The sequence below is a fragment of the Heteronotia binoei genome, chromosome 5 (genome assembly GCF_032191835.1).
Source record: "Heteronotia binoei isolate CCM8104 ecotype False Entrance Well chromosome 5, APGP_CSIRO_Hbin_v1, whole genome shotgun sequence".
Lineage (NCBI taxonomy): Eukaryota > Metazoa > Chordata > Lepidosauria > Squamata > Gekkonidae > Heteronotia > Heteronotia binoei.
Window position 1 is genome coordinate 73,101,296 of NC_083227.1, and position 26,544 is coordinate 73,127,839.

The 26,544-nt window shown below is 42.6% G+C and overlaps 1 protein-coding gene across 1 annotated transcript in view; it reads right to left on the reverse strand.

Moving 5' to 3' along the window:
* LOC132572495 (protein SSUH2 homolog) overlaps window positions 1-26,544 on the reverse strand; it is a 50,741-nt gene that overhangs the window by 18,940 nt on the left and 5,257 nt on the right. The window contains exons 3-4 of the mRNA XM_060239608.1: window positions 19,247-19,319; window positions 7,498-7,627 (exon numbers count right to left, since the gene is read on the reverse strand). Of these exons, the coding sequence (XP_060095591.1) occupies window positions 7,498-7,627; window positions 19,247-19,319 (203 nt within the window). The remainder of the gene's footprint in view (window positions 1-7,497; window positions 7,628-19,246; window positions 19,320-26,544) is intronic.

The window sequence follows — 26,544 nt, forward strand, 5'->3', positions numbered from 1 at the left end:
TCAAATATTTTGTATAATAGCACATATATTACACATCAGTCTTCTTAACTGAACTAACCGTAGCATTTCATTTTAACCCCCTCTCAATCAAGATTCAGAGCAGTATAATACATTAACCATTTGTTGACCAGTCTGAGGACCTTGATTGATAGGGAGTTCAAATGAAATTCTATAGTTGAGAGTGGCAGGTCGTTCACTTAAGAAGTCAGTAGAATGAAGGATGATCAAGGAGGATCCTGAATTAGGGAAGTGGGACCAGTAGTCCTTCCCTTAGGGAAATAGCTCCTAGTGAAAGGGGGTGGTCCCTATATTGACTTTAATAAGGACAACTAGAACTTGTGTGTATGTTCCTGCCTTCACAAACTTAGTATTTTTGAGACAAAAAGTTTATGCCTGTTCCTTTAAGCAGAGACTGCCAAGAGACCTTTCTCCAGCTTTAAACACCACTCTGTATAACTTCCGCGTGGCAAACACTCTATTGTTTATAGTTATATAAAGTTACCTCATTCCTGATTTAAAAAAATTTATTTGATTGCAATCTATTGTCAAAAATATTACAAAATATAAGCAATATATCGCTTATTCCCTACTCCACACCTCCCCCCTTTTTTGTTTGACTCCCGCCAGTGTTTACTAAAAATTAAAAAAACCAAGGTAAATTAACAAATCAAGAATCTCCCTTTTAAAACCTTATAACAATACAAAAGAAATAAAAGCAACAAAGAAAGAAACATTCACTTTATAAATTCATCTTCATTTTGCCGACTTAGTCCATTATACACCTTAGTCCATTATTCCATTCGACTTTTATGCAAAAACCACTAAATGTCCCCTTATATCCTATTGTTTTTCAACATAATTTTGAAATTTCTCCCATTCCTTCTTAAACTTCTCCAAATCATAGTCTTTTAAGATTCTTGTCACTCCATGACAAAACTTTTAAAATCCAGCCCCGTTTCTCTGGTATTTTATCCTGCTTCCACAACTGCACATACAACGTCCTTGCAGCTGAAAGCAGATACCACACCATCGTTCTATCTTGTTTCGGAAAACTTTCCATTTGTAATCCCAACAAAAAAGAGTCTGGAGACCTCCTAATGTCACAGCCCAAAATTTTTGACATTTCTTTCTGGATCATTTGCCAAAATTGTTTTGCTTTTTCACAGGTCCACCACATATGGTAGAAAGATCCTTCATGATTTTTACATTTCCAACATCTGTCTGACACCTGATTGTTCATTTTTGCCAGTTTCTTAGGTGTCATGTACCATCTATACACCATTTTAAAAGTTTTCTTTAATATTGTAATATGTCGATATTTTCATAGAGTTCTTCCATAGATACTCCACTTGTATTTCTTTATTAAAATTAATTGCCCATTTTATCATTTGAGATTTAAATACTTCATCTTCTGTAGACCACGTCAATAATAATTTATAAGTCCTTGAAACCAACTTTTCATTCTCTCCCAACTGCATTTTTTCCAATTCTGTTTGCTCCTGTCTTCTATCTTCATTTTTAATGTCCTGTTCCACCAAGCTCTTAATTTGTTGTAATTGGAACCAATTATATTTATATTGTAATTCTTTGGCTGATTTTAATTCCACCTTTCCTCCTTGTATTTTTAATAATTAGTTATATGTTAACCCCATCTCTTCATTTGTCTCTGAAAACCATTTAATTACTTCGGATGGCACAATCCATAGTGGCTTTCTCTCATCACCATATTTTTTATATTTTGACCAAGTACTTAACAAATTTCTTCTTATATAATGGTGTGATAAAAAACCATCCATCTTATTTTTCCCATACAACATGTAAGCATGCCAACCAGAACTATTTCCATGACATTCCAAAGCCAACGGTTTTTTATTTAGTAATGTCATCCACACTTTAACCCAAACCAGACACACTGCATCATGATACAATTTTAAATCCGGTAGCTGAAAGCCTCCCCTTTCTTTTGTATCTGTTAAAATTTTCATTTTAATCCTTGGTTTTCTTCCTGCCCATACAAATTCAGAAACTTTTCTTTGCCAATGGTAAATTGTTTATTGTCCTTCACTATTGGAATTGTTTGAAATAGAAACAGAATTCTTGGTAGAACATTCATTTTGATTGCAGCAATTCTACCCAACAAAGGTAAGTTCAATTTATTCCATTTTATCAAATCTTCATCAATTTTCCGCCAAAGCTTTTCATAATTATTTTTGTACAAGTCTATATTTTTCATGGTAACTTCCACACCTAAATATTTTACTTTTGAAGTGACCTCGCACTCTGTTACACTTTGCAATTCCTCCTGTCGACTCTTTGTCATGTTCTTACACAAAATTTTCGATTTCTCTTTATTTATGTAGAAACCGGCCAATTCTCCATACTCCTGTATTTTACGAAGCAGCAATGGTGTCACAGATAACGGATTTTCATTTATAAACATTACATCATCGGCAAACGCTCTATATTTATAGGAAAAACCTTTCAATTTCAAGCCCTCTATCTCTTTGTCATCTTGTATTTGCCTAAGCAAAATCTCTAATGTCATTATAAATATCAATAGAGATAGAGGGCAACCTTGCCTTGTTCCTTTGCCAACAATCATTTTCTCCGTCAAATCTGCATTTATACAAATTTTCGCTTGTTGTTCAGTACATATTGCCTTAACCATTCTTATAAAATCTTCCCCTAATCCCAATTTCTCCATCACTGCAAACATAAAGTCCCAATTCAAATATCAAAGGCCTTCTCTGCGTCTGCAAAAAATAATGCCACTTATTTTTCAGGGTGTTTCTCATAGTATTCAACGATATCTATCACTGTTCTAATATTATCTCTGATTTGTCTTCTGAGAAGAAATCCTGCTTGTTCTTCTTTGATAAAATTATTCAAATGCTGTTTGAGAAGTTCTGCTAGTATCCCAGCATATATTTTGTAATCATTATTAAGTAATGAAATTGGTCTATAATTTTTTACATTCGTTATATCTCTATCTTCTTTTGGTATCAATGAAATTGTAGCTTCCTTCCATGTATTTGGTATTATCCCATCAATCCTTATGATATTAATCAGCTTCTGAAACTTGGGTATTAATGTCTCTGCGAGGATTTTATAAAATTTTGCTGTAAAACCATCTGGACCTGGTGCTTTTCCCACTTTCATAGAATTTATGGCTGCTTCAATTTCAATTTTTTCAATTAGTTCATTTAATACCTTTTCCATATTTTCTGTTAAGGGATATATTTTAATTTTCTGTAAGTATATATCTATTTTTCTTTTGTCCACCTTTTGAGCTTGAAATAACAACATAATATTTATAAAATTCCCTTTTAATTCCTGCTTGGTCAACAATTTCTTTATCTCCCGATACAATTATATTCACAAATTTATTTTCCCTTTTTTTCTTCATTTGCCAAGCCAAATATTTTCCAGGCTTACTTGCTCCTTCAAAAGATTTCTGTTGAAGTCTCTTAAGGTTTCATTCTACTTCTTTATTTAACAAATGCCTCCATTGATTCTGCAAAATTGTAATTTTGCTTATTATCTTCTTTTTCCCTGGTCTTTTTTTAAATTCCTTTTCTTTTTTCCCAATCTCTTTTTGAATTTTTTCTCCTGGGCCTTTTAATCTCTATTATTCATTGTGATTAAAATACCTCTCATTACTGCTTTATACGCATCCCACACTGTTTGAAATTGAATGTCCTCCTTTTCATTTATTTGGAAGAAAGCTTTAGTTTGTTTTTCAAGAGACACCACTATCTCTGTTTTCTGTAGCAAATCTTCATTTATTCTCTATCTCCTTATTTTTTTCACACCCTTTGCTGACCACATCAACGGATTATGATCAGTTCCAACCTTAGGAAGAATCTCTATTGTTTTTGTCATAAGTCCAAAATTTTTTGTCATCCATAACATATCAATTCTTGAGAAAGAGTTATGCCTAGCTGAAAAGAAGGTATAGTCCCGCACTTTAGGATTAAATTTCCTCCATATATCTTCCAAACTTTCTTGTTTAACTAGTCCAAAAAATTATTTTGGCAACTTCCCCTCCTTATTCTTTTTTCCCTGATCTGTCCAACTCATTAACAATTGTTCCATTGAAATCTCACATTATCATTATTTGTTCATAAGTCACTTGGTCTAATTGTTGCATAATATCTTTAAAAAAGGAGTCCTTCGCCCCATTTGGGGCATACAGTCCCAACAACAATGTCTTTTTATCATTCATTGTTACTTCCACCGCTAAATTTCTTCCTTCATTGTCTTTAAAAATCAATTTTGGATCCAAATCCTGTTTAACATAAAAAATCACTCCCCTCTTTTTCTCCTTAGCCAAGGAAAAAAAATCCTTACCCAATTGTTTATTCTATAAAAATTTGTAATCCAATTGTTTAATATGAACTTCTTGTAGACAAATTATATTACATTTTTGTTTCTTAATCCAGTGAAAAGTAGCCTTTCTTTTTTGTGGTGAATTTAGTCCGTTTACGTTCCAAGATATTAATTTGTAATCCATAACAATTTTTCTTTTATTCTGTGCCCCCAAATCCTTCATTCTCTTCAAAAAATCTCATTTCCTGTACATTTGTAATTGTAATCCTCCTTCTACCATATTCAAAGCTTAGACCTTCAGGCAATATCCACCTGTATCGCACTTCAGTCTCCCTCAGCTTGTCAGTCGATTTTTTATACAACCTTCTGTCATTTATGACCTTTCTTGGCAACTCTTTCATGATTCTTACGATGCTTCCATCAATTTCCAGTGTTTTTTCGAATTGTTTTTTTAAGATCTTTCCCACCATATTTCTTGAAATAAACTTTACTACCACATCTCTTGGTAGCTTATTTTTCTTTGCAAATGATGAGTTGACCCTGTATATGTGATCCTAAAGATAACTAGATTCATCAGGTTCTATTTCCAAAAATTCAGCAATGATACTTGCTATATATGTCTTTAAGTCATCATAATCATTTTATTTGTATTCCGCCCTCCCCGCCGAAGCAGGCTCAGGGCGGCTAACAGCATTAACAGCATTAAGTCTTCTCCTTCATTCTCAGGTACTCCTCTCAGACGTAACTGGTTTTCCATTGACTTACAATCTTGCAGAACTACTTTCTCCTGCAATTTATTAATCATAGAATATTGATCCTTCACCTTTTCTTCAACCACATGCACGTTGTTTAATGTTCGCTGTGAATCCTTTCTGAGATCCTCCATTTCCTTTTTAATCTCTGACTTTACCACCTCTGCATTTGTTTCAATATCTTTTTAAAATTATTTAATTAATTGCTTCTTATTGTCCATTATTAAGTCTTTCATCACTTTGACTAGTCTTGCCTCCATGGCATCCAATTGATCTTGTATTTTAGGCATTATACCTTCATCAAGTAAGCCAGCTCTTGAGCATGTCTGTTTTGGTGCTTGTGCTGGTTTGTGGTCTGACATTACTGTTTCTCCGCTGTCAAAATAGGCCCTCAAATTGATGTCACCAAAGTCAAATTAAAGCATAAAAACATATAGATTATGGGATGCCCTCTCCATTGGTACCAAAATCGCCGCTCTCAGGGCTTCCCAAACCAAGATATAATTTTTAAAAAATTTAAAAATACACAAAATGGCGTCCGCGATTTTTCAGACCCCTTTTAAAAATTCCTTTTCACCAAAAAGCCACCAAAATCAATTCTAATATTATAATCCAATGTGTTTCACTTTGTAATCTTAATTTCTGCTGGCTCCACTAATTTTCAAAGTTTTATTCTCTTTTCTTGAGTATTTAAAAAAAAAATTCGACCTTCTTTTAATGGCCGCCGCAATTTCTCTATGGTATCCAAATCCTAGTGAAGGCCAGGAGGTCTAAAAGTTCCCTTCTTCTAATGGCTCCTTCTTGCTTTTCTTGCCATGAAGTCCCATTTCGATGGCTGAGAGATCTTGCGATAGTTGTATAACGTCACTTCCTGTCACGTCTTCCAGTTCAGCAACCCAGTGACAATAGAGGTTTTTTTGCAGAAACCACAGGTATGTCAAACAAAAGTTTTTTTTTGTCTTTTAAACTTTGTGTCTTAAATTTCAAATGTCCCAAAACTACCCCCTTTTCTCTTCTTTACAACTTTAGAATAATATATTTAAGTCCAAAACTTAATCTTTGTCTCAGATAAAGTTGATTTGGATCCCAGAATGATAGATAAAAATCTTCTTACCTTGCAGTCCCATATATCCTTGTCAATAATAAATGTTCCAATACTAAGATAGTTCAAAGAAAGCTTGAAACACGATGAATTTAAGTCAAATTAATGACCACGGATGTCCTCTGTAGATGCTGGAGTGCAATTCCTCAATGGGGACACTTCAAAGCCCATAAAGAGCCCCTCTGGGACTCCTCATTAGCCAAAGTAAATCCCTAGCTGAGAAAAATAGGCAGCAGGCATGGTTCACCTTCCCTACCCAGAACAGAGGCTCCGGTCCGCTCCTCTTTGTGAGAAGCGTCTCAACTCGCCATGTTCCAACTCAGGAAGCCAAGTTACCTCATTCCTGTTGCCTGTTCACCCGCTAAGTTTAAATCTAATTATCTACCTGACCATTTCCGCCCCCCAAAAGTGAAATAAAACAGTTTGTTTGCTTTGAATTACTACCAAGCCTCTCTTGTTTCATAATCTGATGTAAAGTAATGTATTTTTCTTGGTTCCTCATTTCCCGAGGTTGGGTCAGCAACCACTACTCATTTAAACAACTGGGTGGGACAGACGGAGAAACAAAGAAGAAGAAAAGGGTCTACTCAGCCAAGAAAGAGAAAGAAAAAGGAAGTGGGGAATCATTATAACCTCACTGGAGAAACTTTTGTGTGCAGGTTTCTCCAGTCGGCCAAATGGTAGCTCTCTGGGTAATTTCAAGTTTGGAGGCGGAAAGCCTCATAGTCTCTACAGGAATTGGACTTACACACGTCTGGTAAATCAGTTTTGAACATAGAGATCCTAGCATATTTCTGGTTGACAGGAATAAGATGAACATTACATAGGCCCTAAGGGGAGCATCCCCCCCCCTCACACACTTTAGTGTGATATGTGGGAGGAAAAAACAGAACCAAAAACAAGAAGAGCTAGAGCTAAAGAGGAACAGAAAGAAGCCATGAACAGTACAATGAACAAAATCTGCAAGAATTGAAATTAGGGTTTGTAGGGATCTTTACCACAAGCCCATATGTTCAACAAGTATGACTTCTACTATAGACCAGCAGGAGGTTTGTAGTGAGGGGTAAAAGCTCACTTAAGGTTTGTGACAGATGTAAGCTTGGGCCACTGAAGAATTTCCACAGACAGAAGGGGAATGATTGCCAATGTTACCACCCCCACCCCCACCATCATTGTATAACTCCTTTTTAAAGCTGCTGTGATAACACATCAGACTACAATGCACAGCACCAAAAGACAATTTGTTCAGTACCTATAAACGTAGCTAATTAGTGCATAGTAAATTAGGGAATTAGAAGAGAATAAACTACTTACTCGATAAGTGTTGAAAGCCTGCAGCTCTTCGAACACCATCTCTCTGGCCGGCGTGCTGCTGTAACAGCAGTGACTTGAAGCATACTCAAGAAAAGCTGCCTGGGCTTCACTTTCTGAAATGCAAGGAATGCTGTGGAAAAGGACCAGGGAGAAAGAGAATAAATATACAAGATAGTACAAAACTCTACTCTGAAGCCTTACAGGCAGTGCCAAATCACACTACTCAGTTGGCATGGTGTTGGAGCATTGCATAGGATGAGCTACCCACGATTTGCCCAAGAATACAATTCCGGACATGTCTGTCCAGAAATACAATCTATGCCTTACTCTACATGCACGCTACCATTGGTCAGCCTAATGTCATCAGCTCTATGATGACACGAAATATAAGAGCTGAAACCAGTCCTTCAGCTACTCCACCAAAAGCACAGCCAACTCAGGCAGACTATATTTGCACTTCCACTGTGCACTTAGAATAGCTTTAAGCCAGGAGCCCCCTCAAACTTTTCAAGCCTGCAAGCCCCTTTGAAATTCTGTCACCACCCTGTGTGCACAGCCACAAAATGGCTGCTGCAGGAGACAAATGGCATCCACAGCTTACCTTAAATCACAAAGTGAAATTCCTTGGGCTGCGGTGGCAGCTGCTGCTACAGCAATGTTTTTAAAAATCTTCTTAGACAATCACATCTGCAGTCACCAGTTAGAAGCCTTGCCAGTCAAACACCCAACCTGGTCCCACCAACTTTCTAAAAACACTTGGTAGACACCAAGAAAGGTGTTGGTTGGCACCATGACACACACAAGCACCACAGTGGGGAACCCTGCCCTAAGCACTGTGCCAGAAGCAGAGTGAAAAAATCTCTCATCATGTCTTGCAGTCTTACAGAAAGGACACAAAATGAAGGAGGGAAAGAGAGTAAAACTCCAGTAGCACCTCAAAGACTAATTTGTGATATGTTATGCTCTCCAGTTCAGGAAAAGTCAGTCCAAGGGAATGATTAAGCAATCAGGATAATATTGACATGATGAGTGTAACAGAACTTGGGAGTAAGGGTATGATGATGACTGAGGGCTATGCATGGACTAAGGGAGGCAAGGGTTACTAAAGAGGGGAACACATTATAGGTGTCTAAATGCAAGTGCACCAAGATGAATCAGCTGGTGTGCTCTGCATTCAGTGACAATTTAGATATAGTAGGCAGTACAGGGAAGGATGGTTCGGGGGAGATGTTGCATTGTACACCAAAGAGAGCATAGAATCAAATAAGTTAGAAAGCAACAGGGAAATTAGCTCCCCAACAGAAGTCATATGGGAAGAAATACTGGGTCTTAAGGGTTAGTTAAAAGTGGGGGTTTACTATCACCCACCTGATCAAATCCTTGAGGGTGATCTTCAGATAGAGAAGGAAATAAGGGAGGTGACAAAAGCAGATGATGTTATTATACTGGGAGATTTCAACTACCCTCACATTGACCAGGTAAACATGTGCTCAAGTCATGCTGTAGCAGTGAGACTCCTAGATATCACAAATGGCTGTGCACTGCAGCAACTGGTCACAGAAGCAACTAGAGGGTTGATGATCTTGGACTTGGTTCTGAGTGGGTCCCAAGACTTGCTGAGAGATGTAGAGACTGTTACACTAATTGGGAACAGTAACCACAATGCTATTAAGTTCAGCATTCACGTATATAGAAAGTTACCCCTACAGAACTGCCACATTTGATTTCAAAAGAAGGAACATTACAAACATGAGTTGAATAGTAAAAAGGAAGCTGTAGGGGAAACATAAGAGAGTCAGATCCCTAGAGGATGCTTGGAAGATATTTAAAACTACACTAATTGAAGCCCAAATAGAAAGCAATTCACAGAGTAAGAAAAAGACTGCCAAGTCTAAAACTGTGATGGTAAATGTAAGGTGATGCATGTTGGGACAAAAAAATCCCAACTTCAAGTATAGACTAAAAGGATCTGAACTTGCTGAAACTGAGAGGAAAAAAAGATCTTGGGGTTGTAGTGGTATGATCAATGAAAGTGTAAACACAGTGTGCTGCAGCAGTGAAAAAGGCAAACTCTATGCTAGGGATTGTTGGAAAGGGACTGAGAATAAAACAACCAGGGCCATAGCTACAAGGGGGCCTGTGGGGGCACAGCCCCCTGACTTCTGAGCGAGGCCCCCTGACTCGGGGGCCCCAACCAGTCCCCGAGGCCTCTGCCACGGCTTCAGTGGCTGCCGCTGCCCTGTGAGTGCTTTGGACGGTGGAGAGGTCGCTTGTGGGGCCAGGAGCAGAAGCAGTCCTGGCCTCCTTCCAGAGTTAAAGGGCCCGCCAATCAGCTGTCTCACGAGCCCTTAAACTGCAGGAGGAGCTGGGGCTGCTTCTGCTGCCAGCCCGTGCTATTTTAGTGGCATGTGCAAAAGGGGGAGGGATGGCGGCAGTGGGGCAACTGATGCTTGGTGCATCGGGATTTAATTTTTTTTTCTCCAAGTAAGTTCACCGCCTCCCGACAGACCTCAGCCTTTGCAGAGAGCCCCATCCGCAGCCCAACCACAGAGCCTCGCCCGGCCCTTTCCCCCCCTCTGCTCGGGCAGCTGGGGTGACTCCACCATGCAAGGGGGTGAAGCTGGTTGCTGCTGCACATGCACTGCCCAATGCGTGCACAAGGAGGACGTCTGGGGAGGGGGAGGGCAGCCATGCGCACTGTTCCCACCCCCTAAGGTGTCTTCCATTGCCCGGGCATACAGCAGTAGTAATTGTGCAGAGTGAGAGAGCACATGTTGCCCGCCTGCCGTCGACTCCTGCTGCCAGGATCTCCACTTCGTTAGTTCTCTCCGTTAGTTCTCTCGCATCTGGGTTGGACCCAGGTAAAGGGGAAGAGCGGTCAGCGAGGAGGGAGGGCTGAGCAGGGGAAGTCCTCTGAGTCAGGCAGTGGCAAAGTAAGGACTGGGAGGGCGCTCTTCCACACCCAGGCTTGTCAGTTCAAAAAGATGCAGCTGGGCCTGGGCAGGGAAAGGTCTGCAAGATCTCCTCCTTTGCCGCCACCACCCACCAGCTGCCTTGGCTGTGCCTTCTCCCCTGGATGCGGCTGGCTCAAGCACCACCACGACCTGCCTCTCTCTCACCTCCTCTCTTTTTCTTGCAAAGTAGTTTTCCCACCTCCTCCCTAATTCAGCTCCCACCCCCATCCCTTCCTTTCTCCTCCTTACCACTTCCTCCTCCTGACACCCCAACCGTTAAGGAGGGCCCACGTTCCACCTCTCTCCCCCCCTTTCTCTTTCTTTCCTTTCCTTCCTGGCTCTTTCCTTCATTTCACCTCTCTCTGTCTCCCTCTCTCTCCCCCACCTTCTCTTTCTCTGTGTTTTTTTCCTTTCCTTCCTTCTTACCTGGCATTGGTTTGAGATGACGCTTCTAACTTGCCCTGTGGTTTAATTTCTAGCAAGCACCTTTGCCACATAGTAAGTTCCATTAATTTTAGTGGTATTACATTTCCACTAAGTAGCTTTCGCTCTAAAGTCCTGCCACATAAGAAAAGCTCTTCTTATTGTGAGGATGGTATGTATATAGATCCAAGTGGGCAGCCTTGGATCTATATCTGAAGCAATAAAACAAAGCACCTTTAAGACCAACTAAGTTTTATTCAGAATGTAAGCTTTCATATGCTCTTAAGCAGACTTCATCAGACAAAACTGGAATGGCAAGCCATCTTTAAATATAGAGAAAGTGGGTAGTGAGTTGGTATGTAGAGTCATAGGAATGTTTTTAGCAGATTAAAAGAATCACAAATTGGGGTCTGTGTGTGTTTGTTTGGTATTGTTAACTCGGCTGTAACAGCAGTGGAGGGTGATAAAAAGCAGACATGACATAGGTGTGAAGTGCCATAAATCTGAATGTCATTCCGGCTTCATCAGTTGTGGGTTTAAATGGAGGGCATTAGTATCTCAAGAGGTTATAACATCATATAGATGCCATCAGAAGAAAATAATACATTAAAATATAGTGGAAGATGGGTTAGTATATGTAATAAGATAAATAGCCAATATTCCTATTTGAGTATGTCAATACAAAAAACCAAAACATTCTGATACACTGTTCTAAAAGAGAAATATAATAATAATAATAATAATAATAATAATAATAATAATAATAATAATAATAATAATAATAATAATAAAATTTTATTTATATCCCGCCCTCCCCGCCAAGGCAGGCTCAGGGCGGCTTACAAGAAATACATTCTACTTTGCCATTAGAAAAAAAGGGTACATTAAAATATACTGAGAGATGGGTTAGTACATGTAATGAGATTCCCCCCCTTCTCCTGCAGAATGTATAGGATATGTATAATTATTTCGTCCCCCCTCCCCCCCCACCCGCTTGCTGCCCTGTTGCATCAGCTTCCTGTGCAAAGCTCACTTTGGGATGATGATCATTCTTTTTCTTTCTCACACCCCTTTCCCTCCTCTGGTATGTCAGCTTCCTGTGCAAAATCCCATATGTTAGGTGAAGCCAGGAATAAAAGCTTTGCTCCTAACCTCTTTTTGCTGTAGCCACCTGATTACTTCCATTCCTCAGGAGAAGGAGGGGGGGAATAAATTTGCTAAACTGACACAAGAAGACCAGCCACCCCTCCTTCTCCATTCAATAGAGAGAGGGTGGGGAGCCTGGGTGAAGGGGGGGACAGCCTGTCTCCCTTTTAGCTTTTGTCTGTGCTTGCCCCTTATTTCTTTCCCTTCTCTGTGTTCCACCAGCATACTTAGAAGAGGCAGACAGAGGCAACTTCACACATTTCCCACATCCCAGTGTGTCCGCTTGAAACTCTGATCTGACCTCCTCCTCAAAGTAATGCTGATAGAAAACATTCTTCAGTTGTTAAAAACATATTTTTATGCTTCTTACTAAGTAGCCAACTTATGACACGTGATATGTCTCCTAAAATTTAATTTAAGGCTTTGCATTTGTCCCCCACCCTTCATTTATCCAGTGGCCAGCACCTTTGGACTTGTTTATTTTATATCTATATCAAAAACATCGGTCATATATGTATATATAAGGGGAATAAATTAAGGGGTGCCTGTTTTTACTCCCCCCCCCCCCGAAAAATATGTAGATCTGGTCCTTCTACTTCTGCCCTCAGCCCAGAAGCAATTCGGATGGGGGGGATGGGAGCGCGGCCTGAGAGAGGCAGGGAGAGAGAGCGTGTGGGGGGAGCTACTAGAGGGAAGGTTGTATGGGGCACCAGAAGGCATCAGTGTCCCCCCCCCCCCAAAATGCAAATGGCCCAACCTTCCAATTCCTACCTACGGCCCTGAAAACAGCCAATATTACCCTTGCTGGATTAGGGGAATGCTGTAGACATTGCTTATCTTGATCTCAGTAAGGCTTTGCATAAGGTTCCATATATTCTTCTTCTTGACTAGTTGGTAAAATGTGGTTTGGATCCTGTTACTATTAGGTGGATCTGTAATTGGTTGACAGATCGTAGAAGAAGAAGAAGAAGAAGATATTGGATTTATATCCCGCCCTCCACTCCGAAGAGTCTCAGAGCGGCTCACAATCTCCTTTACCTTCCTCCCCCACAACAAACACCCTGTGAGGTGGGTGGGGCTGGAGAGGGCTCTCACAGCAGCTGCCCTTTCAAGGACAACTTCTGCCAGAGCTATGGCTGACCCAAGGCCATTCCAGCAGGTGCAAGTGGAGGAGTGGGGAATCAAACCCGGTTCTCCCAGATAAGAGTCCGCACACTTAACCACTACACCAAACACTGGCTACCCAAACAGTGCTTGTAATTGGTTCCTCAAGTGGAGCGCCTCAGGGATCTGTCCTGGGACCTGTTTTTTTCAACAACTTTATAAATGATTTGGATGAAGGCATAGAGGGAATGCTTATTAAATTAGCATATGATACTAAGTTGGGAGGGTTCGCAAATACAGTAGAAGACAGAGACAGGACACAGGATGATCTTGACAGGCTAAAAAACTGGGCTAAAATAAATAAAATGAATTTGAACCAGGTTAAATGTAAAGTTCTGCATTTAAAAAAATCAAACGCATCATTATAGGATGGGGGAAAACTTGCCTTGGCAGTAAAAAAGAATCTAGGGGTCTTAGTGGACTGTACACTCAATATGAGTGTCAAATTCCCCCTGGTTCCCCAAAATAAAAAGTCTTTATTCTTTATAAAGTTCCTTTTATTATAAAATCCAGATTAATAGGTACAGACATCCTGTCTGAGTCAGATCTGAGATGACCCAGGTATCCTCTCAGTAACAGGGTAAACAGGGGAAGATACAGGAAGGGAGGAGGAAGATAAGAGTTCATGAGAGCAAGACTTATTCAGTACAACCAGCAGTTAACCCTTCACGGCAAATTCATTTGTGATGCTGTAGCTAAAAAGGCAAATTAGATTTTGGGCTGTATCAACAGAACCATAGTGTCCAGATTACACAAAGTGATGGTATCTCTTTACTTTGTTCTGGTTAGACCTCAACTAGAGTAGTGTGTTCAGTTTGGGTCACAACAGTTTAATAAGGATATGGACAAGCTGGAACATGTTCAGAAGAGGGCAACAAAGATGGTGAGGGGTCTGGAGACCAAATCCTATGAGGAAAGGTTGCAGGAGCTGGGTATGTTTAGCCTGGAGAGGAGATGATGGAGAGGTGATATGATCACCATCTTCAAGTATTCGAAGGGCTGTCATATAGAGGATGATGCAGAATTGTTTTCCGTTGTCCCAGAAGGTTGGACCAGAGCCAGTGGATTGAAATTAAATTTTAAAAATGTCTGACTAAACATCAAGAACTTCCTGACAAGAGTGGTTCGTTAGTGGAACAGGCTTCCTCAGGAGGCGGTGAGTTCTCTTTCCGTGGAGGTTTTTAAACAGAGTCTAGATGGCCATCTGACAGCAATGCTGATTGTGAATTAGGGAGATCACGAGAAGTAGGGCAGGAAGTGTTGCATCAGTGCTTAGTTCTTGTGGCCTCTTCTTACACAATGCTGACTGACACTTTGGGGTCAGTCAAAAAATTTTTTCCAGGCCAGACTGGCAAGGGATCCTGGAGGTGTTCTGCCATCTTCTTAGCATGGAGCAGGGGTCATTGGGGATGTAAGGGTGGGGGGGAAATATTTGTGAATTTCCTGCATTGTGCAGGGAGTTGGACTAGATGACCCTGGGGGTCCCTCCAACTCTGTAATTCTACGATTCTCTAATGCCCTTGTATAGATCTATGATGGAACCTTATTGGAATACTATGTATAGTTCTGGCCTCATCATATCTCAAAAAGGACATTGCAGGGCTGGAAAAATTACAGAGGAAAGGCTAAAGAGTCCAGGACATTTTCAGTTTAGAAATGAGATAACTAAAGCGGGAATATGATAAGTTTATAAAACTATGCATAGGGTAGAGAAATCTGACAAACATAAATTTTTCTTCCTCATTCAAAATGCTAGAACTTGAGGGTCACTGAAGCTGTTGGGCAGTAGATTCAGTACAGAAAGGAAATACTTCTTTACACAGAAAGTGATTAAAATGTGGAATTCACTGCCAGAAGATATAGTGATGGCCACGGGAATAAACAGCTTTAAAAGGGAATTAGATTCATGGAAGATAAAGGTCTATCAATGGCTACTAGCCACAGCGATTGAGGGGAATTTCCACATTCGGAAGCACTAAGCCTCTGAATCCCAGAGCCAGGAATAAAAGGGAACACATGCTGTGGCAAATAAAATGCAAGTCTGTGATCAGGCAGACAAAGAGGGAATATGAGAATCATGTTGCAAAAAACATAAAGACCAACAAAAAAAATTTCTTCAAATACATTAGAAGCAGGAAATCAGCCAGGGAGGCAGTGGGGCCTTTGAATTACAGAGGGGTAAAAGGACTACTAAAGTATGATAGGGAAATGGTTGAGAAGCTGAATGCATTTTTTGCCTCTGTCTTCACTGCGGAAGACCTGAGTCAGATTGAGATGATCAGAAAGGAGTGTCGGAGCGGGAGTAGCAGAGTGAGGGAGATGACTTGCCCGACACAGGGCTTCAGGAAAGAAAATCAGGCAGACACGTGCAACTAGTGCCAAAAGGTGTATTAACATATATACACAACAAGTGCTCTCTTGTGCAGTCTATACAATATCACCTCCACGGACAAAGTGCTTCGCCTAACCACCATCTCACAGGGAGAGACCTGTGTGATGCACACACAGATCATATATAGTCCAAGCAGCCAATCCTGGCCGTGCTGACTCAGCAGATTGCATCACTTGGCTTCTGCCGGCTCAAGCCGGTCTGCTGATCAGGTCACTGTGACCTAGCCTGGCAGCTAGATCACCAGCTGTCATACTGTAGCTGTCAGACTGGGTTTATGTAGATTCTTGCTCCAACACACCTCCTAATCTATTTAAACCCAGTGCACCAAAACACTTTACACAGTTTACATACATGTCCACCAGCAACATTACAGTTCATATTTACGTAGCTCGGAACCCTTTCCGGAATTCGTTCAGGAACTCATCATGATTGTAAAACACATCATCGTGTTCCTGTTCAGCCAGCTCTTTCAGACGCTTGGCTTCAGCCTCCTTCTCCCTTGCCTCGCACTCTGCCACCCAGGCTTTCCATTTCTTAGCCTTTTCTTTTAACATTTCCTCAAATCCGGGTGGGTCTGGATTGACAGTCAGAGTGACATAGGGACACTTGTACCTAGCGGGACGTTGGCCTTTGGTGGACCTGGCAGACACCCGTGGCCCTGTGCTTGGACCAGCTTTGTCTTCTTCGGGTTGCTCTGTTCCCACCTCCTGGGCTGGTTGCTCTGCCCCTGTAATTGGGTGTTGAACCTCCTGACTCTCACACTTTACCTCCAGTTCCTGCATTTGAGGCTCTGCCTCCTGACTCTGCTCGTTAGGCTCTGTGCCAGCATTCGGCTCACCTTCTCCAGCCCCACTGGGTGCCACCTCCTGGGCTGGAGTTCTGGGCTGCGCTCCAACATCGTTATCGCTACTTGGCAGCAGGACAAATTGTTTCTGCAAGGAGTGCAACCTTGGCCAGCTGCTTTCTTCATTGAACTGGGCACTCTTACTAAGTGTTATCTTGCATTTGCTATTGCAGAAACGATAACACCTGGCCCTTGGCTTGTAGCCCAGAAAAATTAGGCTCTCTGCCCGGACATCCCCCTCCCCGCTACTCGTGGAGTGGATGCCAACCCGAGCCCGTGACCCAAAGACTTTTAAAGAACTCAAATCTGGGGTCTTGTTCAACAGTAACCTGTAAGGCACATTTTTCACAGTATTACACCAAACCCTATTTTGCAAAAAAACAGCTGCATGTATGGTTTCTGCCCAATAGGTCATTGGCAGTTGTGCATCCTCTAACATGCAATACATCACATTCTGCAATACAGCCCCATGCCCATTTTCTCGGGGCGTTGCCGGGTTCGTCAGACGGTGGGCGATGCCCTTGTTCTCCAGCCAACGTTTCATCTGGTTAGATAAGAATTCCCCCCCTCTGTCGGTTTGTACAGCCAGGAGATTAACCCCTAATTGTCTCTCCACTGCTTTGACCCACTTGGTGAATGTCTTATACACCTCAGACTTATGCACCATGGTGAAAACCCACGCGTACCTCGTGTGGTCGTCGGTGGCCACCAAGCAGTATCTCCTCCCCGACAGACTCTTTGGCAATGGGCCAATAACGTCTAAATGGACTAGTTCCAGGGCTCGTGTGCTTTCCCTTGAGCTTTCTTTAGCAACAGCACACGCCTTGCTTTTGGTCTTCTTGCAGACCTGGCAATCCAAGTAACATTTGCAAGGATTTACTTTCAAACTAGGCACAAGCTCCAGGGTTTTCTTTAACGCCCTAAATCCGCAGTGCCCAAGTCTCCTATGGAGCAAATGTATACAATTATTGTGCACAGGCTCATTCGACACCTGAGCCACCTGGGCACAATCACTCTGGACCACATACAGTTTACCTTCCCTCTTTCCTGTCACAAGCAACTTTCCCCCACCTCCCAGGATTTTGCAGCAGGTTTTCTCAAATCTCACCTGGTATCCCTGGTCAAACAGTGTGCTAACACTCAACAGGTTAGACTGCAGTGAGGGTACATACAACACATTTTGCAACATACATTTCAGTGCAGGAAATTCCACATTGCCTGAGCAAACAGAATTGGCAGTGGTCCCATCAGCCAATCTCACATACTTATGCTCAGGACTGTCAATGTTTTTCAACAACTCCTTCTCGCAGCAGAGATGGCTCGTTGCCCCGGAGTCTAAAATCCAAGCAGACCCTGTGCTCTCTACTGCAGACGTGACCAGCCGGGTTGCTTCCTCACACGGGCTGGCGGTCCTCCGCTCTCGCCGCACACGCCCCCGCCTCTTCTCCCTCTCAGGGCAAGCTCGGAGCAGGTGCTGCGACGACCCGCATCCATAGCAGCGACGGACTGCAAACGCAGTCGGCTCCACTTCCTCCACCTTCGGACGCCTGCCAGCAGCAAAAGCTGGCTCGTTCTTGGCTGTCTTCCCGGACACACCGATAACAGCACGCTGCCTGGCCGACACCCCCGGACAGCTCACGGCCGCAATTCTCTCTTGGAAGTCAAGCAGGTGGGCACAGACGTATTCCATGGTCAGGGTCGCTACGTCCACCGTCTCCAGAGAAGTTATCAGGGGAGTGTACTCAGGTGGCAACGACGACAGCAAAATGTACACTCTGTCGTCTGGAGCTACAGTCTTGCCTCTTGCCTCCAGCTCAACGAAACAGTCCGTTAGCCGTTTGATGTGATCTTTCACACACCCTCCAGCCGGCATAACGGTGCGGAACATCCTCCTTGTCAAGGCCATGAGGGAACCAGCAGTGGTGCTAACATGCACCGCACTCAACGCGTCCCAGGCAGCCTTGGGAGTGTCCTTCCCTCGCACATAAACCAGCTGGTCATCTCCTATAGATAGCACTATGTTGGCCAGTGCCTTATCCGATAACACAGTCTCGGCAGGAGATAAGTCAGCAGGGGGGTTACTCACGAACAGCCATTGCCCTTCACGCTTGAGGTAGTGTTGCATTCTCAGGCTCCACACCGCGTAGTTGGCTGAGGTGAGCTTCTCAACGGCTACTCCAAGCTGTTGCTGAGCCATCGTGCCGACTCCTCCTCACAGCTGGCTGCCGACGTCCCTCTGGCTCTCAAACAGAGAACGGTGGTGCTTCTGTGTCCTTCACCGGCGTTCCTCGCCTCCGGCTCTTTCCAAACTCACAGTCAGCTCAACTCTCAACTCTCTCCTCCGCGCAGCGGAACCGCCCTGGGCCCATAACCCTGTCGGAGCGGGAGTAGCAGAGTGAGGGAGATGACTTGCCCGACACAGGGCTTCAGGAAAGAAAATCAGGCAGACACGTGCAACTAGTGCCAAAAGGTGTATTAACATATATACACAACAAGTGCTCTCTTGTGCAGTCTATACAATATCACCTCCACGGACAAAGTGCTTCGCCTAACCACCATCTCACAGGGAGAGACCTGTGTGATGCACACACAGATCATATATAGTCCAAGCAGCCAATCCTGGCCGTGCTGACTCAGCAGATTGCATCACTTGGCTTCTGCCGGCTCAAGCCGGTCTGCTGATCAGGTCACTGTGACCTAGCCTGGCAGCTAGATCACCAGCTGTCATACTGTAGCTGTCAGACTGGGTTTATGTAGATTCTTGCTCCAACAAGGAGGTCCTACAACTGGTAGACAATTTAAAAACTGATAAGTCACCAGGCTTACTTCCAACTCCTCTGCACTGGCTGACCTCCATAATCAGGAACTGGGTAAGGCGGAGGGGGTATATATCCACATCCTGCAAAGGAACAAAGGGATAAAAAGTTCATATTCAGAATATAATAATAATAATAATAATAATAATAATAATAATAATAATAATAATAATAATAATAATAATAATAATAATAATAATAATAATAATAATAATAATAATTTTTTATTTCTATCCCGTCCTCCCCGCCGAAGCAGGCTCAGGGCGGCTCACAACATAAAATACACATTACATCCATTATACTTATAAAAACATAGTTAAAACAGTTATAAATTATTAAAATTAACATGACAAAATGGCGCTATAAACATTAGATTTTTAGTAAAATTCAGAACATAAGAGCATTTCCAGCAGCATACCTAGCTTTATCACTAGTTTTATCACTAGTCGAAGGCCATCTTGAAAAGGTGGGTCTTACAGGCCCTACGAAATCGATCTAAACATCTTAGGGCCCTCACCTCCTCAGGGAGTTGATTCCACAGTAGTGGAGCGGTGACAGAGAAGGCCCGATCCCGGGTGGCCTTCAGTCTGGCCTCCCTTGGCCCAGGGACATTCAACTGGTTTTTCCCAGATGACCTCAGTGCCCTCTGGGGCTCATATGGGGAATATCAGTTGTAAGAATTATGTACAAGAAAAGTCACATTCTTGAAAACTCTCCAACAACACAAAAGCAATACAGCACAGGTAGCTTCCATGTGGATATTCTGTTCAGCAGAGAGCGCCAGTTCTTCAGAGTAGCTGCATGATGTAAGCTGTTTTCATATTATTTTTTTTTGCTCATTTTAGGGATTTGAATTACAATACTTTATTTTAAAGCTTCCATACACTTTTATTTCGCCTCCACTTTCCTTCTGCAATTTCTCTGTGCATTTTCAAATTACCTTGAATGCAATGTTCCATTCTGTACAACTGCATTGCTTTAGCCTTTCATCTGAAAGGTGTGTCATGCTTCAAAAGGCACTGCCAACATTTTTGCCAACATCGATTGTGGCAGCTCCTGTTCCTGGCTTTTTAAAATTACTGAATATTAATTTATCAATATAACTATGCCTATACCAATATAATTTTTTGCATTTGTTTAAATGTTTAAGTTATATTCTTTATATATTAGTATGCATTAGTATGTATTTCTGAACAACATACAAGTAATAACATGCAATTCAGACATGCAAGAAAAGCCCATCAAAGAAGCCAATGCAGAGAAGCCAACCAACAATGGACAGTTCCCCTGGCAAGGCAGGGAGCATTCTTAAATCTGACTTATGAACAAATATTGTGCCATGTATAAAGAAAGAAGACTTTAGATTTATACCCTGCCCTTCTCTCTGAATCAGAGCAGTTTATAATCTCCTTTATCGTCTTCCCTCACAACAGACACCCTGTGAGGTAAGTGAGACTGACAGACCTTTCCCAGAAGCTGCCCTTTCAAGGACAACTACGAGAGCTATGGCTGACCCAAGGCCATTCCAGAAGCTGCAAGTGGAGGAGTGGGGAATCAAACCCGGTTCTCCAGATAAGAGTCCATGCATTTAACCACTACACTAAACTGCTCTTACTGGACTTACTAGATGTGGAAATACTGGAGTAAGGGATGCCATAATAAAAGCTCCATTGCCATTATGCTTCAGCAGAAACTGCAGCAGCAATGGAGGTATATCACAATACTATCATTATGTGAAAGGCACCGCTGTCTTTCATTTATCCATTTTCCAGGGTTTCTCCTGTTTTTCTCTTTCCCCTTCTTTGGAACATTTTCCTGAAAGCCCCTAGTTCAACTGGAATGTGAAGGGCCTGGGTTTTGAACTTCCTGGACACACAGGCATCATTTTGCTGCCGCTGTCCCCTCATGGCTACCATCCTCCAACCACCAGAGAGCTTTCTGCAACTTGTTTTTAATCTATAATTATTATATTGCAATATATACTGCAACATAGCAACTACTGACTTTTTTTAAAAAGCTAGCAAAAAGTTCTCTGACGTCACAGAGGGTGGGAGAGAAGTAGCAAGGAAAGTGCAAAGAATCCTCCTGTGTGGATGTGCCATTGCTGCTGCAAACACCTTTGCATTCACAGCAGCAACAACTGCATAACAGGGGTATTATCACCATGTGGAAGTAATCACAGCAAACTGATCGGTATTATACATTCAGTTTTCCAGAAAACTGCAAGAGATATATTACAGAATGGCTGGTTTTGTAAATGAGATGAATACCCATATATATTATGTAAAATTCACGGGCCATGCAGGGCCACCCAAGATGGACAGGCCACAGCTGAGAATCGAGACTAAATGTGATCCACTGAAGAAGGAAATGGCAAACCACTCCAGTATTCCTTGCCAAGAAAACCCCATGGACAATAACAAAGGCTAAAAGATATGGCGCTGGAAGATGAGCCCCTCAGGTCAGAAGGTGCCCAATATGCTACTGGGGAAGAGCGGAGGGCAAGTACAAGTAACCACAGAAAGAGTGAAGCGGCTGGGCCAAAGCTGAAAGGACACTCAGCTGTGAATGTGTCTGATGGTGAAAGGAAAGTCTGATGCTGCAAAGAACAATACTGCATTGGAATGTGGAATGTAAGATCTATGAATCGAGGTAAGCTAGATGTAGTCAAACAAGAGATGGCAAGACTGAACATCAATATCTTGGGAATCAGTGAACTAAAATGGACGGGAATGGGTGAATTTAATTCAGAGGATCACTACATCTATTACTGTAGACAAAAGACCCACAGAAGAAATGGTGTGGCCTTTATAGTTAGCAAGGGAGTGAGGAAGGCAGTAACAGGATACAGTCGCAAAAATGACAGAATGATCTTGGTCCATATCCAAGGCAAACCATTCAATATCACAGTAATCCAAGTCTATGCCCCAACCACTGATGCAGAAGAGGCTGAAGTGGACCAGTTCTATGAACATCTACAACACCCTCTAGAACTAACACCAAAAAAAAGATGTCCTCATCAAAGGGGACTGGAATGCCAAAGTAGGAAGTCAAAAGGTAACTGGAGTAACTGACAAGTTTGGCCTTGGAGAACAAAATGAAGCCAGGCAAAGGCTAATAAGAGTTTTGTCAAGAGAACAAGATGGTCATAGCAAACATCCTCTTCCAACAAGCTAAAAGGCAGCTCTACACATGGACATCACTTGATGAGCAACACAGAAATCAGATTGATTACATAGTCTGCAGTCAAAGATCGAGAAGCTCCTTACAGTCAGCAAAAACAAGACCTGGAGCTGACTGCGGCTCAGATCATGAGCTACTCATTGCAAAATTCAGGCTTAAACTGAAGAAAACTGGGGAAGCCATTAGGCCATTCAGGTTTGACCTTGATCACATCCCTTATGAATATACAGTGGAAGTGAAGAATAGGTTTAAGGAACTAGAGCTGATAGACAGAGTGCCTGAAGAACTATGGATGGAAGTTTGTGACACGGTACAGAAAGTAGCAATCAGCACCATCCCGCCCCCCCCCCCCAAAAAAAAAAATGCAAGAAAGCAAAGTGGCTGTCTGATGAGGCTTTACAAATAGCGATGGAAAGAAGGAAAGTAAAAGGCAAAGGTGAGAAGGAAAGATTCACCCAACTGAATGCAGATTTCCAGAGAATAGCAAGGAGAGATAAGGAGGCCTTCCTGAAGAAACAATACAAAGCAATAGAGGAAAATAATAGAATGGGAAGGACAAGAGATCTCTTCAAGAAAATTGGAGAAATCAAGGGAACGTTTCGTGCAAAGATGGCCATGATAAAGGACAAAAATGGCAGGGACCTAAGAGAAGCAGAAGAGATTAGGAAGAGATGGCAACAATACACAGAAGAATTATACAAGAAGGATCTCAATGACCTTGACAACAATGACGGTGATATCGCTGATCTTCAACCAGACATCCTGGAGTGTGAAGTCAAATGGGCCTTACAAAGCATTACTAACAACAAAGCGAGCAGAGATGACGGTATCCCAGTTGAGCTTTTCAAAGTCCTAAAAGACAATGCTGTTAAAGTGATGCACACATTATGTCAGCATATCTGGAAAACACAACAGTGGCCACAGGATTGGAAAAGGTCAGTTTATATTCCAATCCCAAAGAAGGGTAATGCCAAGGAATGTTCAAGGTACATTTCAGAGAGCTCTGAGACAGAGCAGATAAGAAGTGCTATAAAGCTGAGGTTTGGCTTTCTAAACAGCTGGGGGAGTTGCTGAGAATTTCTGAGTTTGTGTGACAGTGTGATTGCTGAAAATTCTGAGTTTGTGGTTGCTGGGTAACTGCTGTTTGTTTGGTTTGAGTGGGCTGAAGGTGATTGTTGCTGATTGATTAGGAGTGGCTGTGTTCCTGGGGCAGACTGAGGCCCCTCTTTGCACTATTAAGCTGCGCCTTGCTAGAGGCGCGAGCCTTTGGCACGAGCTAAAGGGCTCTTGGCCTGTGGCTCTTGGCGAGAGCCAAAGGGCTCTTGGCCTGTAGCTCTTGGCCTGGGGGCTGTGTAAGGACAAGGAACCCAGATCCCTATTTTCCTTGTGTTCCCAATAAGGTAAGTAGACCCTCCAGAAGGAGAGCCACATAAACAAACAGGATTTAAAACGAGACTGTATATTTTAAAAAAGCTATCATGAAGGTAGAATGCCAGCAGGGGGCTGGGGGCTTTCCAGTGTTTTGCACTGAGTGTCACATGTATGACTATCTGCCCACAGGACAGAAGTCTTGGGTGTGTGCTCGATGTAAGGAGCTCCTGGTACTCAGGGAATGGGTTCGTACCCTTGAGGCCGAGGTGACTGACCTGCAGAAGCAGAGACAGTCAGTTAGGCACTCGGAGAAGACTCTTGGGGACATATTAGATGAGCCCCACTTTGAACGTGGCAGCCCCATTGCTGACAGGGAGCATGAGGGTCGAGAGGGATCAGGGCACCGTGCTGAGGATAAGGGGAATGCGCCCTCAGAAGGGACCTCTTCTTCAGTTGGTGAGCGGGTATCCTTTCACGCCAAGCAACCATCCCTGGGCAGGGAGGGGGGGGTTGGTAGTTGGTGATTCAATCCTTAGGCAAGTAGACAGCTGGGTGGCAAAACCACGTACTAACTGTATGGTGACTTGCCTGCCTGGTGCGAAGGTAGCGGACATAACGCGTGTTGTAGATAGGCTGATAGACAGCGCTGGGGAGGAGCCAGTGGTCGTGGTGCATGTTGGCACCAACGATGTGGGGAAATGCAGTCATGAGGTCCTGGAGGAAAAATTTAGGCTGCTAGGTAGGAGACTTAAGGCCAGGACCTCCAAGGTAGCCTTCTCAGAAGCGCTACCTGTTCCACGTGCAAGGCTGGAGAGACAGGCACAAATTAGAAGTCTCAATGTGTGGATGAGATGATGGTGTAGGGAGGAAGGGTTTAAGTTTGTTAGGCTCTGGGATGCTTTCTAGAACAAGTGGGAGCTGTACAAAAGAGACTGTCTCCACTTGTCCCCAGATGGAACCAAGTTGCTGGCGCTTAAAATCAAAAAGGTGGCAGAGCAGTTTTTAAACTAAATCTTGGGGGAAAGCCAGCAGGAGATGAAATGTCTCTGGTTCGGGAGGACTCATCTCAAAGAGATGAAGGGTTAGCTGTTACTTTTCTACCAGGTAATGGATCAGAGTTGTGCACTGAGATGGTGACAAACAGTATGGACTGTCTGCCAAAGTCTCGAGGTGGCAGGAGGAAGGTTGCGGGCCTAGCTTGCCTGGGAAATTATAGATGTTTGTATACAAATGCTAGAAGTGTTCAAAGTAAAATTGCTGAGTTGGAATGTTTAGTGTTGGGAGAAAACATAGACATTATGGGAATTTCAGAAGCTTGGTGGAATGAGGAGAATCAGTGGGACACGGTGATTCCTGGATATAAGTTATATCGGAAGGATAAGGAGGGAAGGGTAGGAGGTGGGGTGGCTCTGTATGTCAGAGAGGGTATACAGTCCAGTAAGATGGAAGTCAAATAATTAGATTCCCTTCTAGAAATGCTTTGGGTCGAAATAGAGGGCCCAAAAGGAAATTTAACTATGGAAGTTTGTTATCGCCCACCAAATCAAAAGATAGAGGACGATTATAATAGGATGGAAGGATTAAAGATAGCGGCTAAACGTAAAAACTGTGTCGTAATAGGTGATTTTAACTACCCGCAGATTGATTGGGTCAATATGTCTTCAGGTCGAGAGAAAGAGATTGAGTTTCTAGATGCTCTCAATGACAGTGCTATGGAGCAGATGGTCACAGAACCTACCAGGGATGGGGCAATCCTGGATTTGGTCCTAAGTAATGCCCAAGACTTGGTGTGAGATGTAAAAGTGATCACACGGCTTGGAAGCAGGGACCACAACGTTATTGATTTCACCATTTGTATAAATAGGGAGTTGCCACAAAAGACCAGCACAACCACATTTAACTTTAAAAGGGGTAAATTCTCTGAGATGAGAGGCATATGAAGAGGAAACTGAAAAGAAAGGTAAATATAGTCAAAACCCTTGGGGAAGCTTGGAGGCTATTTAAAACTAAAATCCTAGAAGCTCAGATAAAATATATACCACAAGTTAGGAAAGGCACAAACAGGTATAAGAAAAGGCCTGCATGGTTAACAAACGAAGTAATGGAAGCTGTAAAAGGTAAGAAGGACTCCTTTAAGCAGTGGAAAGCTAGTCCAAGTGAGATTAATAAAAGGGAACACAGGCTGTGGCAAATCAAATGCAAGACTGTGATCAGGCAGGCAAAAAGGGACTATGAAGAGCATATTGCAAAAAACATAAAGACCAACAGTAAAAATTCTTCAAATATATTAGAAGCAGGAAACCAGTCAGGGAAGCAGTGGGGCCCTTGGATGACCAAAGGATGAAAGGATTACTGAAGGAGGATAGGGAAATGGCTGAGAAGCTTAATGCATTTTTTGCCTCAGTCTTCACTGTGGAAGATGAGAAGTGTTTGCCCACTCCAGAACCACTAATTTTGGAAGGGGTGTTGAAAGACCCGAGTCAAATTGAGGTGACAAGAGAGGAGGTCCTACAACTGATTGACAAATTAAAAACTAATAAGTCACCAGGTCCGGATGGCATACATCCAAGAGTTCTGAAAGAACTCATAGGTGAACTTGTGGATCTCCTAACAAAAATATGTAATCTTTCACTGAAATCTGCCTCGGTTCCAGAGGACTGGAAGATAGCAAATGTCACCCCTATCTTTAAAAAGGGTTCCAGAGGAGATCCGGGAAATTACAGGCCAGTAGGTCTGACTTCAATACCGGGCAAG